The following is a 13,591-nucleotide window of genomic DNA, read 5'->3' on the forward strand; positions in this document are numbered from 1 at the left end:
GTTGGCCTGTTGACTCTGATTGGTAGAGGCATTCCATTGACAATGCACCAAGGGGGCAGTTAACTGCCAAGTTTTTGTTCAGATTCAGACTGGCAGATTGACTCTGGTCAAGGCATTGCTGTGGGGAAAGGGAATGGCTGTCCCACAAGCTTTTATTAAGTTGGAAAAGGTGCAAGCATGGACAAGCTTTTCTGTCTGCAAACGAGACCGAATCATCGAGTCCACTTGCCAGCCAACAGCATTCTCTTCTTGGGTAGTATAAATTGTTGTCCCTTTGTTTTGGTATTCTTGCAAAATGTCATGATGACTAACCGGCAAAAATCTTTGACAGCATGTCTTTTTTGTTTCAGCAATAATAGTTTTGTTACTGAATTTGAGATAAAATTACAAAATTGTACTAGTTTCACGGAGGTGATCGACTGCCTTACAGTTACCACATCTGTGGTCAATTATGCAGTACGCTGTATAATATGTATATGCTAGATATGGGCGGCACGGTAGCACGGTGGTTAGCTCTGTTGGTTTACAGCGCCAGGGTCCCGGGTTCGATTCCCGCTTGGTTGGCTGTCTATGCGGAGTCTGCACGTTCTCCCCATGTCTGCGTGGGTTTCCTCCCACAAGTCCCGAAAGACGTGCTTGCTAGTGAATTAGACATTCTGAATTCTCCCTTTGTGTACCTGAACAGGCACCGAGAGTGTGGCAACTAGGGGATTTTCACAGTAACTTCATTGCAGTATTCATGTAAGCCTATTTGTGACAATAATAAAGATTGTTATTATTAGTAGTATTGGCCACTTCATATACCCCTGCTGTACAGAAAAGTTTAATGATTCTAGGATGTTGTGAATGAAGGGACTTTGTTAAAAATTGACGATAAGCATTTTGCTCAAACAATGCAAGTATCTTAAGAAGTAGGGCCTTGAAACTAAAAGAAGCGCAAGTATGTGAAGTAGTTTTAAACAGGCTTGTGATTCCATGCATAACAGTTAACCATATCATGCTGAAAAATTAGGTTAGAAGCATTTTAAACATACTAAAATTATATATGTATTAAAACGTTTTGCATACATTGGTTACTTTCCACCACATTTAAATTTGCTTGTTTGAACCCCAGCTCCTGAAACAAACTCTGGTTAATTATCCCCAGGTGACTCACTGGTTCTCCATGTTGCTAAATTGCACCTCTGAACTAGGTGGGGCTGTTTACAGGAGTTCCACACACCTAAACATGAGGCGCATCATAGAAAGCTATTGCTGGTCCGCTGATGTGGACTTATTGTGTTACGCTACAGTCTGCCGCAACCTGTTCTGAGAATCACAATATATCCATTTGGGATTTAGCCATTGACAATGCTGACAAAATCCATTTTAAAAAAATATAAATTTAGAGTACCTAATTATTTTTTTCCAATTAAGGGCCAATTTAGCATGGCCAATCCACCTACCCTGCACATCTTTGGGTTGCGGGGGTGAAACCCACAGCAGACATCGGGAGATTGTGCAAACTCCACACCGTGATTCAGGACCGGGATGACAAAATCCATTTTAACACATTTTGGGCAGCTGTAATTCTAATATGTCAGCACAGCAAATTTAAAAAAATGGTGAAAAAAGGAATGAGTTGAGTTGCAGATTTTATGAGCTGTTTGTGGAGCTTTGACTGTAGTAATTACATTGTACCACATACCAATTCACAAAAAAACTTTTTAAAAAACTGATATAGTATTTTTTGGAAATTATTGACTGTGTCTAGGGTACTGTGAAGGTTTATTTTAGTGTAGCTCTAAACCAGCTCTTCCCTTAATTTGGCTGGAGTGTCAGACATAGTGCTGAAACAAGCTGTCCTATGGTCAGATATTGATGGAGAATCAGTCTGCCGATTGAAGCAACACACGACTGCAGCCCCACACAGCCATCAACTCTGTAAATGTCAGTCCTAGCAAGGTGGCAGAAAACCTTTAATCACTAGAAGTAGTAATCACTAGAAGTCAATAATAACTGTCACGTATGTCAATTAAGGAAAATTTCATCCTTAACAATTATATAATAAGACAACCTTACAGCATTTATTGTCATGGATTGAGTTGTTTGTATCTGAGCTAGAACTACTTTGTCTTACTCTTAAAACCAAATGCATGCCAGGGCTAACGTTTTCCCTTTGCTTTGCAGCAACTATTGCCAAAGTCATTGACAGATTTGATGAGGGTGTGGATGACTGGACATTTGACAGTAAACTGCGGAAACATGCTTCAGTTTTGCTGTCTGATACAGACAAGAGATATGCTGGGCAAACAACCTCTCGAAAGGCATTGCGGGAAGAAGGTGGGGAGCATTCTTTGCCTGGCTCCTCAGGTAGGTGATATGCTTGTGCACTGTCATAGTTTCAAGCAGTTCTCATAATGCCATGTATCTTTGGGATTCTGATCTAATAATAGCTGTAAAGTTGATATGATTTATACTGTTGCACCCTTATGGGTGGGCAAGTGATTTATTGATGTCACAAAGTTATGCCTTTCTCCGTTTTCTAACTTTAATATGAGAGAACAAAAACTTTTTTAAAAGTCTTATTGCTTGAAACTACATTGGCAAAAATACAATAATGTTCATCCGTTGTTAGGAATTCAGGCAAAATATTCAGTGACCATTTATGTGCAGATTTCCATTTGTTTTTAGCTTCTGTAGATTGATTTCTAAAATGTGGTGTTCTAATTTTAATGGGCTATGTTTGGATTACGCACAAATAAATGTTGCGTAATTAACATGGTATGTAACAACTGGGGATAGTATGGGCTTTAAATATAACCGCAGTGAGAGTAGAATTCACTTGACAAAGTAAGCAGCCGACAATTAAATATAAATTATTTTAATGGTTGTTGGTCTCAAGTACCTTGTAATTGACTTCAAGTCACTTTTTAAATAGAGATGAGCAGAAGCTGTTCCTGTGAATATTTATGAAATATTTGCTGCTCACAAGGCTGTACAGCGCATGACTTTGCCTTTTGGAAGTTGTCCAGTGTATCTTGCTCGTGGAAATAATAAAAAATACTATTTCAAGAGAGGACATTGAATCTCCTTGAATTTCACCTTGTGTATTATGCAGCTCATATAGCTATTTATCAATGTTTGCACTGTTTGCTTTGAACATTTGATGGTGTCTGTGACGATGAGTTCCCTTCATGTAAGCCTACATCTTGAAAATATGCATGTACCTCATAGCAACCTAACTTAGCAGCAACATTCCTACCAAATTGGACCAGCTGGTTAATTTTATGGTTTCAATTTGTATAGCTGATTACAAATTAATCTGAGTGCTGCCAGCCTAAAATGTTGAGGAATATTATTTCATCTACAGTTTTAACAAAGTCTTACAAAGAAGGAAATTCAAAGGAGGTCATGCAGTATAAGCAATTAGATGGGGAGTTGTGAATTATTTTATAGAAACATTTTGTGTACACATTGAAAGGATGTTTGAGTTATGTAAATTTTCCTAGGCAAGAAGGCGAAAGCATGAAATCTTAAGAAATCAGTTTAAAATTTTTAATATTTTGTGTTTGTAATTATTAGATGAAGCGGAAGAGAAAACTGAGGATTTGGAAAGCACTGAAGACGATGAGGAAGAGGAGACTGGCGTAGAGCCTTTGTGTAATACGATGAAAGAATGCAATTTTGACTTCCAGAAAATCAAGGATTTTGAGAAATTTACAGAAGGCATGGATGATATTGGAGAAAGTGACGATAGTAGTGAATTAGAAGACGAGGAGGAGGAAGATCAAGATGATGACAGAAATCAAGATGATCTGGAGAAAGACAATGTCACAGTAATGAGGTTCTCCAAGGAAAAAGTCGCTGCAGAAGTGGCGAAGGGGCAATCAGTAAAAAACCAAATAGGTAAATTATCAGCAGTACTGGGGAAACACTAATGTGGTTATTGTGGTCTTGTGATTATTGAAGAAATATATGTTTGGTAAAGTAAAGAAGCATAATTTTCCTTTCCTTGGTCTCTTGTCAGCTATTTGTCACTCGCCACATCCTTCACCTGGTAGAAGAATGTTTGAATTGATCTGTGTCATAACCAATTTCATTATATGATCAGTTGATGGGAGTTTTTTTCTTCCTGGCAGAATTGATTCTGCTAATCTTCAATTATGTATATTCTTTAAGTGGGCAGCACAGTGGTGCAGTGGGTTAGCACTGCTGCCTCATAGTGCCGAGGTCCCAGGTTAGATCCCAGCCCTGGATCCCTGTCCGTGTGGAGTTTGCACAATCTCCCCGTGTTTGTGTGGGTTTTGCCCCCCAACAACCCAAAGATGTGCAGGGTAGGTGGATTGGCCATGCTAAATTGCCCTTAATTGGAAAAAATGAATTGGGCACTCTAAATTAAAAAAAAAAAGAATATTCTTTAAGGAGGCTTCAAAGTGTAATGGTGTTATGAGCGGGGACAATATATTCGGAGCAACCATGAAAATTGAATCCAAGCTTCCTGGGGATGTATATTTTTCGTAACTTTCCGACCCAAGAGACTAGTTTTTCTTTTCAAATGCGAGTGCATTTGAATTGTTCTATTGATTCATAACTTTAAACTTGTTCTCTCATCACCTCTTTCTCTCACCCAGCCACAAAAAAGCCCTACAATGTGTGGCCATGTTTTCTGATGCAGTTTATGTAGTATTAGAATGTAACGGAATCCTGAGGCTTGCGTTGAACCTAAAAGGAATTCCTGTTTTGACAGGTTGGCTTTCTTTTAATGATGCAGTTTTCTACTTTTAAGTAGGAATTGCCTCTAGCGGAACCAAAATGGCATATCTGCTGCAGGCTATGAATATACAATTATTCTAAACTTCCATTGACAATGATCTTAATACATACTGATACCTATGACAAAGGAATTTGAATTCCTCTTTTAAAGGATCCCACATGATTTCACATTCTAAGACTTTTACAAATAAAAATCAGCAGTGACTAAACATTACTTTGTAGGCAACTGATGCTTAACCTACGGAAAAGAAATTCTCTCAACTTCCGAACGCCACGAAAAATACCCCTGCCGTGTTTGGATACCACCATGCTCTCTATAGAATTGTGGTCTTTATAAGAACTAGTCCAAAGTTACTCCAAGCTTCCAACAGGCTCACTTCTCCCTGCTTTACTGAGTCATCATGTCCAGTGTCCATTTACAAGTTGTTTCCCTCAATCTTTTGAGAATTATCAAACTAACTTCCAGCAGCACGATGCACTCCAGAACCACCTCCTCTTGGCCACACCTTCCAATATCTTTAAATTTCTACTGGTCCCATCTCTTTGACCAGAGAACCTGTCCCACCCTCACTCTGCTTGATGACCAACAGAGAATAGCCTTTCCCCCTGCTGGGCTATTCTTAGCAGTGTCTCTTACTCTCTGTTGAAGTAGGATCATTATACTTGCTAATGTAAACTTCCTGTGTATCGACATTGTACCTTCTGTGCTAGAATTTATCCGGGGGGGGGGGAGGGAGATGAAGGAATAGGGCAGAAATGCCAAGTTTTAGAGACAGGATTTCTGCAATCTGCCAATTAATGAACCTACTCAGTATTTACTTAACATCAACCATGTTTAAATTGACTTCTATAAGCCCAATGTTTGCTTCATAGTAAGTAGATTTGTAGTCCTTCATGGGGCACATGCCTACACCTGTACACCGATCCAATATTTACCAGCTGTTTGAAGAGAGCAGGGTGTGATTCGCACCGGAGGGAAACACAAACTCAGCAGGACCATTTGAACTTAGTGCTGAGTTCAAACAGATCCCATTTTGGCTTTGACAATGTCCCTAATGGTCACTGTCCGTGTGGAGTTTGCACATTCTCCCCGTGTTTGCGTGGATTTCGCCCCCACAACCCAAAGATGTGCTGGGTTGGTGGATTGACCAGGCTAAATTGTCCCTTAATTGGAAAAGAATGAATTGGGTACCTAACAATGTTCCTAACCTGTAGTGTAGAAGTCACAAATTTATGAAATAGGTATAAACACTCATGATCTGGAACATTTTTAAATCCCTCCCTCTTTAAACATGAAAAATAAACTATTCATGAGTTTTTGCATTGATTGACAGACCACCTGTTGCAGGTCAGAAAAAAATATTGTCTGGTTGTGCAATTTCATTCGAGGTCTGCATTGACATTTAGCCAAGGACTATTGTTGTGACTACTTGGCTGAGTTTCAAAGCTGAAATTATCTAAACTGGTGATTGAGTTCACAGTTTGACAGTTCAAAGGGATATTAAAGGAGTAACTCTCTTTATGTGATTTGAATAGAAGTTTTTAAAAATATGAGATTAACCACTTTAGATTTAAAAGATTTGAATTGTTTCAAGAATGGGATTTATTTTATTTTATAATCAAGTAAATATGAGTGAAAGCTGTTTTTGAAGTTTGGTTTTTTTCACCTCCACATGGATCCTGAGGCTTTCCCAATGCGGATACTATGTGAGCAGCTGTGGGGGTGTAAATGGGGTGACTGGGGTGGGGTGAGGGGGTGTAAGGGTTGAGGGCTACTGAGCGAAGAAGTCCAAGAGAACTGAGATGGACCTTCTGATCAACCTGCCTCAGCATTCGCCCACCCCCTAGACTGCCTAGGGGATGCTTCTGGGTTTGGCAGGCCCAACTCAATCTCCCCCTGCCTTCTGCTGTGTTGGCAAATTTCCCTACTCGAGCTACCTGCCTTGACAGTGGAAAATCCAGCCCAGTATATCCAACGTATGCTACTTGTCATTTTCAGTGTCGGAGCTGAATTTCTTTGTAGCTCTCCCTTCAGAAAGTCTAAAAGTTCTTCATGAATGCAAAATACCAAAGCTAATATATTTAGAGACTTTCAACCTTTTGTACAAGCTCTCACTTAGTTTACGTAACCGTAATTATACTTTGTCACCGTAAGTAGACATATCAACACATTAGCAGAGAAATAACACATGGCTTTCCATCCCACAATTAAACATGAGACTACTAATATATTAAAAACTAAGTCCATGCACGTATATATTACTAATGCAAAATCATCTGATTTTCCTTCTTTTAATCCCATCTTTTTTCCCCATTTTTCTTTCTGTATGTATCTTTGCATCAAACTAACTATTCGGACACTTCCTGTTTTAGACTGTGCTGGGTTAAGGAGACACACAGTTGTTTGCCCTGTTCAGAGGTTCGAAATCCCCTGTCGAAGGCACTGTACTGAAATGGATTTCTAATTGCTGTCAACATTAATTCCCCAGATGTTAGCTCATGTTGCTGGGCTTGCCACTAATTCGTCTTGGGCCAGGGAATTAAGCCAATTTTTCCCTGGCTAAACAATTGGGTGCCTCGCTCAAATTGCAATTTGTTGTGCTGAGTCACTCCAATTTAGGCTGGGAGAAAGAGTGCAACCTGAGATAGTAGAGACTAAGGTATTAGCAGATTTATAGCCCGTGTTACTAAAGTTACCAGTAACCTTGCTGGGCTGTGTGGAACACAAAATAAATTGGGTCACAACTTGCAGGCATACTGCAGTTTGGAATCGAAGACAACAATTGTCTCATTGCTTGATCAATTTTCTTTCTCCATGGGCAGCACGGTGGCGCAGTGGGTTAGCACTGCGGCCTCACGGCGCCGAGGTCCCAGATTCGATCCCGGCTCTGGGTCACTGTCCGTGTGGAGTTTGCACATTCTCCCCGTGTTTGCGTGGGTTTCGCCCCCACAAACCAAAAATGTGCAAGCTAGGTGGATTGGCCACTCTAAATTGCCCCTTAATTGGAAAAAATGAATTGGGTACTCTAAATTTATTTTTAAAATTTCTCCATAATTGTGATTAGCTTTGTATACATCCGTTTATTGTTTAAATATCAACAGGGCAACCATACTGAATTAGAAGGAACTAAAATAATCTGCATCCTCTGTTTTAAAGCATTATGGGATCAAATACTTGAAGGACGAATCCAAATGCAGAAAGCTCTTGTGACTGCCAATCAGCTTCCACAGCCAGACTGCTTACCTACTTTCAAGAAGGAAGGTGGGGCAGATTTTGCAACCGCTTTGAAGGACAGTAAGTTGTGATTTATATTGATCACTTTCATGTCTGGTTACTCCCAGGCAGAGATTTTCATTACTTGTTGACACTGATTTTGTTTCTGACTTTGGGGGAGGATGGGGGGCTTCTGGAGTTTTTTTTTTGGAGCTTGCCTCATTTCATCCATGTTTTCCTGAGTGTCTTCCTGCGTTGTGCCTTCTTCCTGGTGCTATCTCCTCTACTGGAATCACTGTTCATAGACAGGGAGAGGAAGTTGAACCATGGCCTGGGGGGTGTTAGAATCTTGGGCTAGTGGGGGGAGGTGCCATGACCTGGATTTTGAGAGTTGGTGTGTGCGACAGGCTGAGGCCTGGGGATTGGGATCCAGGGCCTGAAATTTGGGCTCTGGCAACCACTTCTCTCTCACATCAATGTTTCATAAAAGTTAAGACTTTGAATGTATTTTTAAAAATGTTTCCCTTTTTTATCCCTTTTATGAAACATCATTATAGCTGGTTTTACATTCCATCTGCCCCACGTCCACGCAACGTGGAACAGTCCAGCACAGGAACAGGCCCTTCAACCCTCCAAGCCTGTGCCAATCATGATGTCTGTCAAAACTAAAACCTTCTGCAATTCTGGCGCCCATATCACTCTCTTCCCATCCTTTTCATGTATTCGACAAGATACATCTTAAACACCGCTATCGAATCTGCTTCCACCACCTCCCCCGGCAGCGTGTTCCAGGGACTCACCACCCTCTATGTAAAAAAAAAAAAGCCCATCTCCTCTAAACTTTCTCCCTCGCACATTAAATGCATGTCCCATGGTAATTGACTTTTCAACCATGGGAAAAAGTGTCCACTCTGTCCATGTCATAATTTTGTAAACCTCTTATCAGATCACCCCTCAACCTCCGTCGTTCCAGTGCAAACAATCGGAATTATCCAACCTCTCCGAATAGCTAATGCCTTACAGACCAAATGGCCTCCTTCTGCACTGTAAATTCTATAATTCTATGAGACCAGGCAACATCCTGGTAAACCACTTCTGTACCCTCTCCAACGGATCCACATCCTTCTGGTAGTGTGGCGACCAGAATTGTACGCAGTATTCCATCTGTGGCCTAACTAGGGTTCTGTACAGCTGCAGCATGACATGGCAATTATTATATTCAGTGCCCAGACTGATGAAGGCAAGCATGCCGTATGCCTTCTTTGTATTTTTTTTTTTAGTTTTTTTGCCTTGCGCCTTTTTGACTACCTTCTCCGCCTGCGTTGCCACTTTATGATCTGTGGACCTGTACACCCAGATCTCTCTGCCTGTCAATACTCCTAAGGGTTCTGCCATTTACTGTATAATTCCCACCTACATTAGACCTTTCAAAATGCATTACCTCACATTTGTCCGGACTAAACTCCAACTGCCATTCCTCCGCCCAAGTCTCCAACTGATCTGTATCCTCTGATAATCCTCTTCACTATCTGCAACTCCACCAATCTTTGTCATCTGCAAACTTACTAATATATATTACGAATAACAAAGGTCCCAGCACCGATCTCTGCGGAACACCACTAGTCACAGCCTTCCATTCACAAAAGCACCCTTCCACTGCTACCCTCTGTCTTCCACGACCGAGCCAGTTCTGTATCCATCTTGCCAGTTCACTTCTGATCCCGTGTGACTTCATCTTTTGTACCAGTCTGTCAAAGGCTTTACTGAAGTCCATGTAGACAAAATCCACTTGTTGACTTTTTGACTTGGCTCAGAATATCCCTCGTTATCCAAGGTTCCCGAAACTTGTCAGTATCTTCCCAGGAACATGCCAGTCCTGAATTCTTTTTTGATTCCTTTTTCAATCATTTTCATCACTTCCTCACAAAACCCAATCAAGTTAGTGAGACACGACCTCCCCTTCACAAAACCATGCTGCTTATCGCTAATAAGTCCCATTTGTTTCCAAATGTGAGTAAATCCTGTCCCTAAGAATCTTTTCCCATAATTTCCCTGCCACTGACATAATGCTCATTGGCCTATGATTTCCTGGATTATCCCTACTATCCTCCTTAAACAAATGAACAACATTGGCTACTCTCCAGTCCTCTGGGACCTTACCTGTAGCCATAGAGGATACAAAGATTTCCGTCAAGGCTCCAGCAATTTCCTCCATCTCCTCCTTCAGTATTCTGGGGTAGATGCCTCAGGCCCAGGGGATTTATCTACCTCAATGCTTTTTCAGACGCCCAACACCGCCTCCTTTTCGATATCGACACACCCTTCGCTAAACTCCTCATCCACCAAGTCCTTCTCTTTGTTGAATACTGATGCTATGTACTCGTATCGTACTGTACCCATTTCCTCTGGCTCCACGCATAGATTCCCTCCTCTGTCCTTGATGGGCCAACCCTTTCTCTGGCTACCCGCCTGCTCTTTACATACATATAAAATGCCGTAGGATTCTTCTTAATCCTGTTTGCCAAGGACTTTTTATGACCCCATTTAGCTCTCCAAACTCCTTGCTTAAGTTCCTGCTTACTTTCTTTATATTCTTCAAGGGTTTTGCCTGTTTTCAGCCTTCTAGACCTTATGATTGCTTCCTTTTTTCTTTTTGACTTGGCTCAGAATATCCCTCGTTATTCAAGGTTCCCGAAACTTGTTAGTATCTTCCCAGGAACATGCCAGTCCTGAATTCTTTTTTTTGATTTGATTTATTATTGTCACATGTATTAGTATACAGTAAAAAGTATTGTTTCTTGCATGCTATGCAGACAACGTATATCGTACATAGGGCAGGAAGGAGAGACTACAGAATGCAATATTACAGTCATAGCTAAGGTGTAGAGAACAAATCAACTTAATACGAGGTAGGTCCATTCAAAAGTCTGATGACAGCAGGGAAGAAGCTGTTCTTGAGTCGGTTCGTACCTGACCTCAAACTTTTGTATCTTTTTCCTGATGGAAGAAGGTGGAAGAGAGTATGTCCGGGGTGCATGGGGTCCTTAATTGTGCTGGCTGCCTTTCCGAGGCAGTGGGAATTGTAGACAGAATTCTAATCAACTGATATTTGAAAGACTCCCACATGTCAGATGTTGATTTGCTCTCAAACAGGTGCCCGCAATCTAAATTCTTCCGTACCTGCCTAAAGCTGTTCCTATTAGCCTTCCCCCATTTTATCACCTTCACCTGAGGGTTACTCTTATCCATGAGTACCTTAAAACTTGAGGAATTATGGCCACTATTCCTGAAATTCTCCGCTACTGAAACTTTGATCACCTGACTGAGCTCATTACCCAATACCAGTGCAGCCCCTTCCCTAGTTACATATTTACATATTGTTTCAAGAAACTGTCCTGGATGCTGTTTACAAATTCTGCTCCATCTAAGCCTCTAGCATGCAAGTGAGTCCCAGTCAACATGGGGAAGTTAAAATCATCCATCACGCCAACCCTGTTGCTTTTACATCTTTCCAAAATCTGTCTACATATCTGCTCCTCTCTCTGGCTGTTGGGAGGCCTGTTTTAAACCCCAACATTGTGATTGCACCCTTCCTAATCCTGAGCTCTACCTATATTGGCTCATTGCATGAGCTCTCCACGACGTCCGCCCTCAGTACAGCTGTGATGTTCTCCTTAAACAGTAAAGCAACTCCACCACCCCTTTTACATTCCCCTCTATCCCGTTTGAAGCATAAATCATGGCATCATGGAACGTTTAGCTGCCAAACCTGCCCCTCCCTCAACCAAGTCGCTAATAGCAACATCATCACATTTCCAAGTACTAATCCAAGCTCTTACACTTCTCGAGTTGAAACAAATGCACTTCAGACCACCAGTCCCTCTGTGTTCAGCAACTTCTCCCTGCCTGCTCTTCCTCTTAGTCTTACAGGCCTTAGACTCTTTCAGTTTCCTCACTGCTGGCCTACTGCCGTAGTTCCCACCCCACTGCCACAGCAAGGTGGAGAAATCCAGATGGAGGTAAGGTTGGAGAAGGAGGGGTGGGTGAGTGGGTGGGGAGGGAAGGCATGAGTGAGTGAATGGGGGTTTGGAGGGAGGGCACGAGTGAATGTGTGGGGGAAGGCTGCGGATGTGAGGGGTGGAATCACTGAATATTCAGTTACCATAGAATATTGGGAGTTTGGCTGAAAACTACGACTACAAAACACAGGTGTTCATATTTATATGATGTATTATACATTTATACTCAATTTTGCTACGCTGTTTTATTGATGTTTTGTCTTTGCTGATTTTTGTGGTTGTTGATTTTCAAATACTTTTTTTGTGTATATATATTAATTCATTCGATTATGGGCATTGGGGGCAAGACGAGCCTTTGTTGTCCACCCCCAGTACTCTTTGGGAACAGAGTGGTGAGTTAAATTAAGGTCATATTAGAAAATAGTTTGCGCAGCACTCCTATAGCCCTTTGCTTTGTTTCACATGTGTATATAATCCAGACAGGTCATCTTCTGTTGGTATGGACTTTACCCTGCATGTGCTAACTGCATTGAATGTTGAAATCCTGAGGTCACTAATGGTGTTTTTTTTCAAACACGTTGGTCCACTGCTTTGATGGTATTGGTGTTAAACAAAGACAAAACCAATGGTTTTGCATATAAGACCATAAGACATAGGAGCAGAATTAGGCCACTTGGCCCATCGGGTCTGCTCCACCATTCAGTCATGGCAGATATTTTTCTCATCCCCATTCTCCTGCCTTCTTCCCATAACCCTTGATCTCCTTATTAATCAAGAACCTATCTATCTCTGTTTTAAAGATACTCAGTGATTTGGCCTCCACAGCCTTCTGTGGCAAAGAGTTCCACAGATTTACCACCCCCTGGCTGAAGAATTTCCTCCTCATCTCTGTTTAAAGGATCGTCCCTTTAGTCTGAGATTGTGTCCTCTGCTTCTAGCTTTTCCCACTTGAAGTCTAATAATTTCGTCCATTTGAAACAGCCTAGAAGTATTTGCATTTCACTACAGATCATAAAAAGTGCTAAATTGCATGATCTCTTGTGACAAAAAAATTCAGGCTTTTTTGTCTTTGGCCACTCTCATCCCTGTAATTAGCAACCCTCAAACAGTGAGAACAGTACATGAAGAGAAAGAGGGGTGAGTAAGATATTAGAAACTATAATGGAGCAAATCAGCAGGTCGGGTGGTTTGAGTTAATTAAGGACAGCCAGCACATATCGGTAAATGGCAGATTGTACGCTACTAATCAATTTGAATTTTTGCTGAAGTATCAAAGAAGGTGACCAAAGGGAATAATGGATGTTGTGTATATGAATATTAAGAAAATATTTGACAAAGTAAAACAAAAAGGTGGAGGCTCATGGATTAGCAGGGTCTGTGTCAGCTCAGCTAAAAATTTGGCTTAAGGCCAGAAAACAGTTGTTAATTCGTTGTTTTCCAGACTGGAGGATGGTAGACAGAGAATGGTGTTCCAGTTAGGATGATGCCAGTTGACTGCAATAGGACATGGGCTAACAGAATGGACAGACAGACATGGCTGGTGAAATTTAATACAGAGAAGCGAGGTGCTGCATTTTGGCAGATGAGATAAGAGTCAATAGCA

General features: G+C 41.3%; 1 protein-coding gene across 2 annotated transcripts in view; it reads left to right on the forward strand.

Annotated features, from left to right (window-relative positions):
• The window catches only part of aatf (apoptosis antagonizing transcription factor), a 115,402-nt gene that overhangs the window by 10,281 nt on the left and 91,530 nt on the right, over positions 1–13,591 (forward strand). For both annotated transcript variants that reach the window (XM_038814268.1, XM_038814267.1), the window contains exons 2-4: positions 2,170–2,352; positions 3,565–3,888; positions 7,913–8,050. In XM_038814268.1, coding sequence (XP_038670196.1) covers positions 2,170–2,352; positions 3,565–3,888; positions 7,913–8,050 — 645 coding nt within the window. The remainder of the gene's footprint in view (positions 1–2,169; positions 2,353–3,564; positions 3,889–7,912; positions 8,051–13,591) is intronic.

The sequence above is a fragment of the Scyliorhinus canicula genome, chromosome 12, assembly GCF_902713615.1.
Source record: "Scyliorhinus canicula chromosome 12, sScyCan1.1, whole genome shotgun sequence".
In the NCBI taxonomy this organism is placed as follows: Eukaryota; Metazoa; Chordata; class Chondrichthyes; order Carcharhiniformes; family Scyliorhinidae; genus Scyliorhinus; species Scyliorhinus canicula.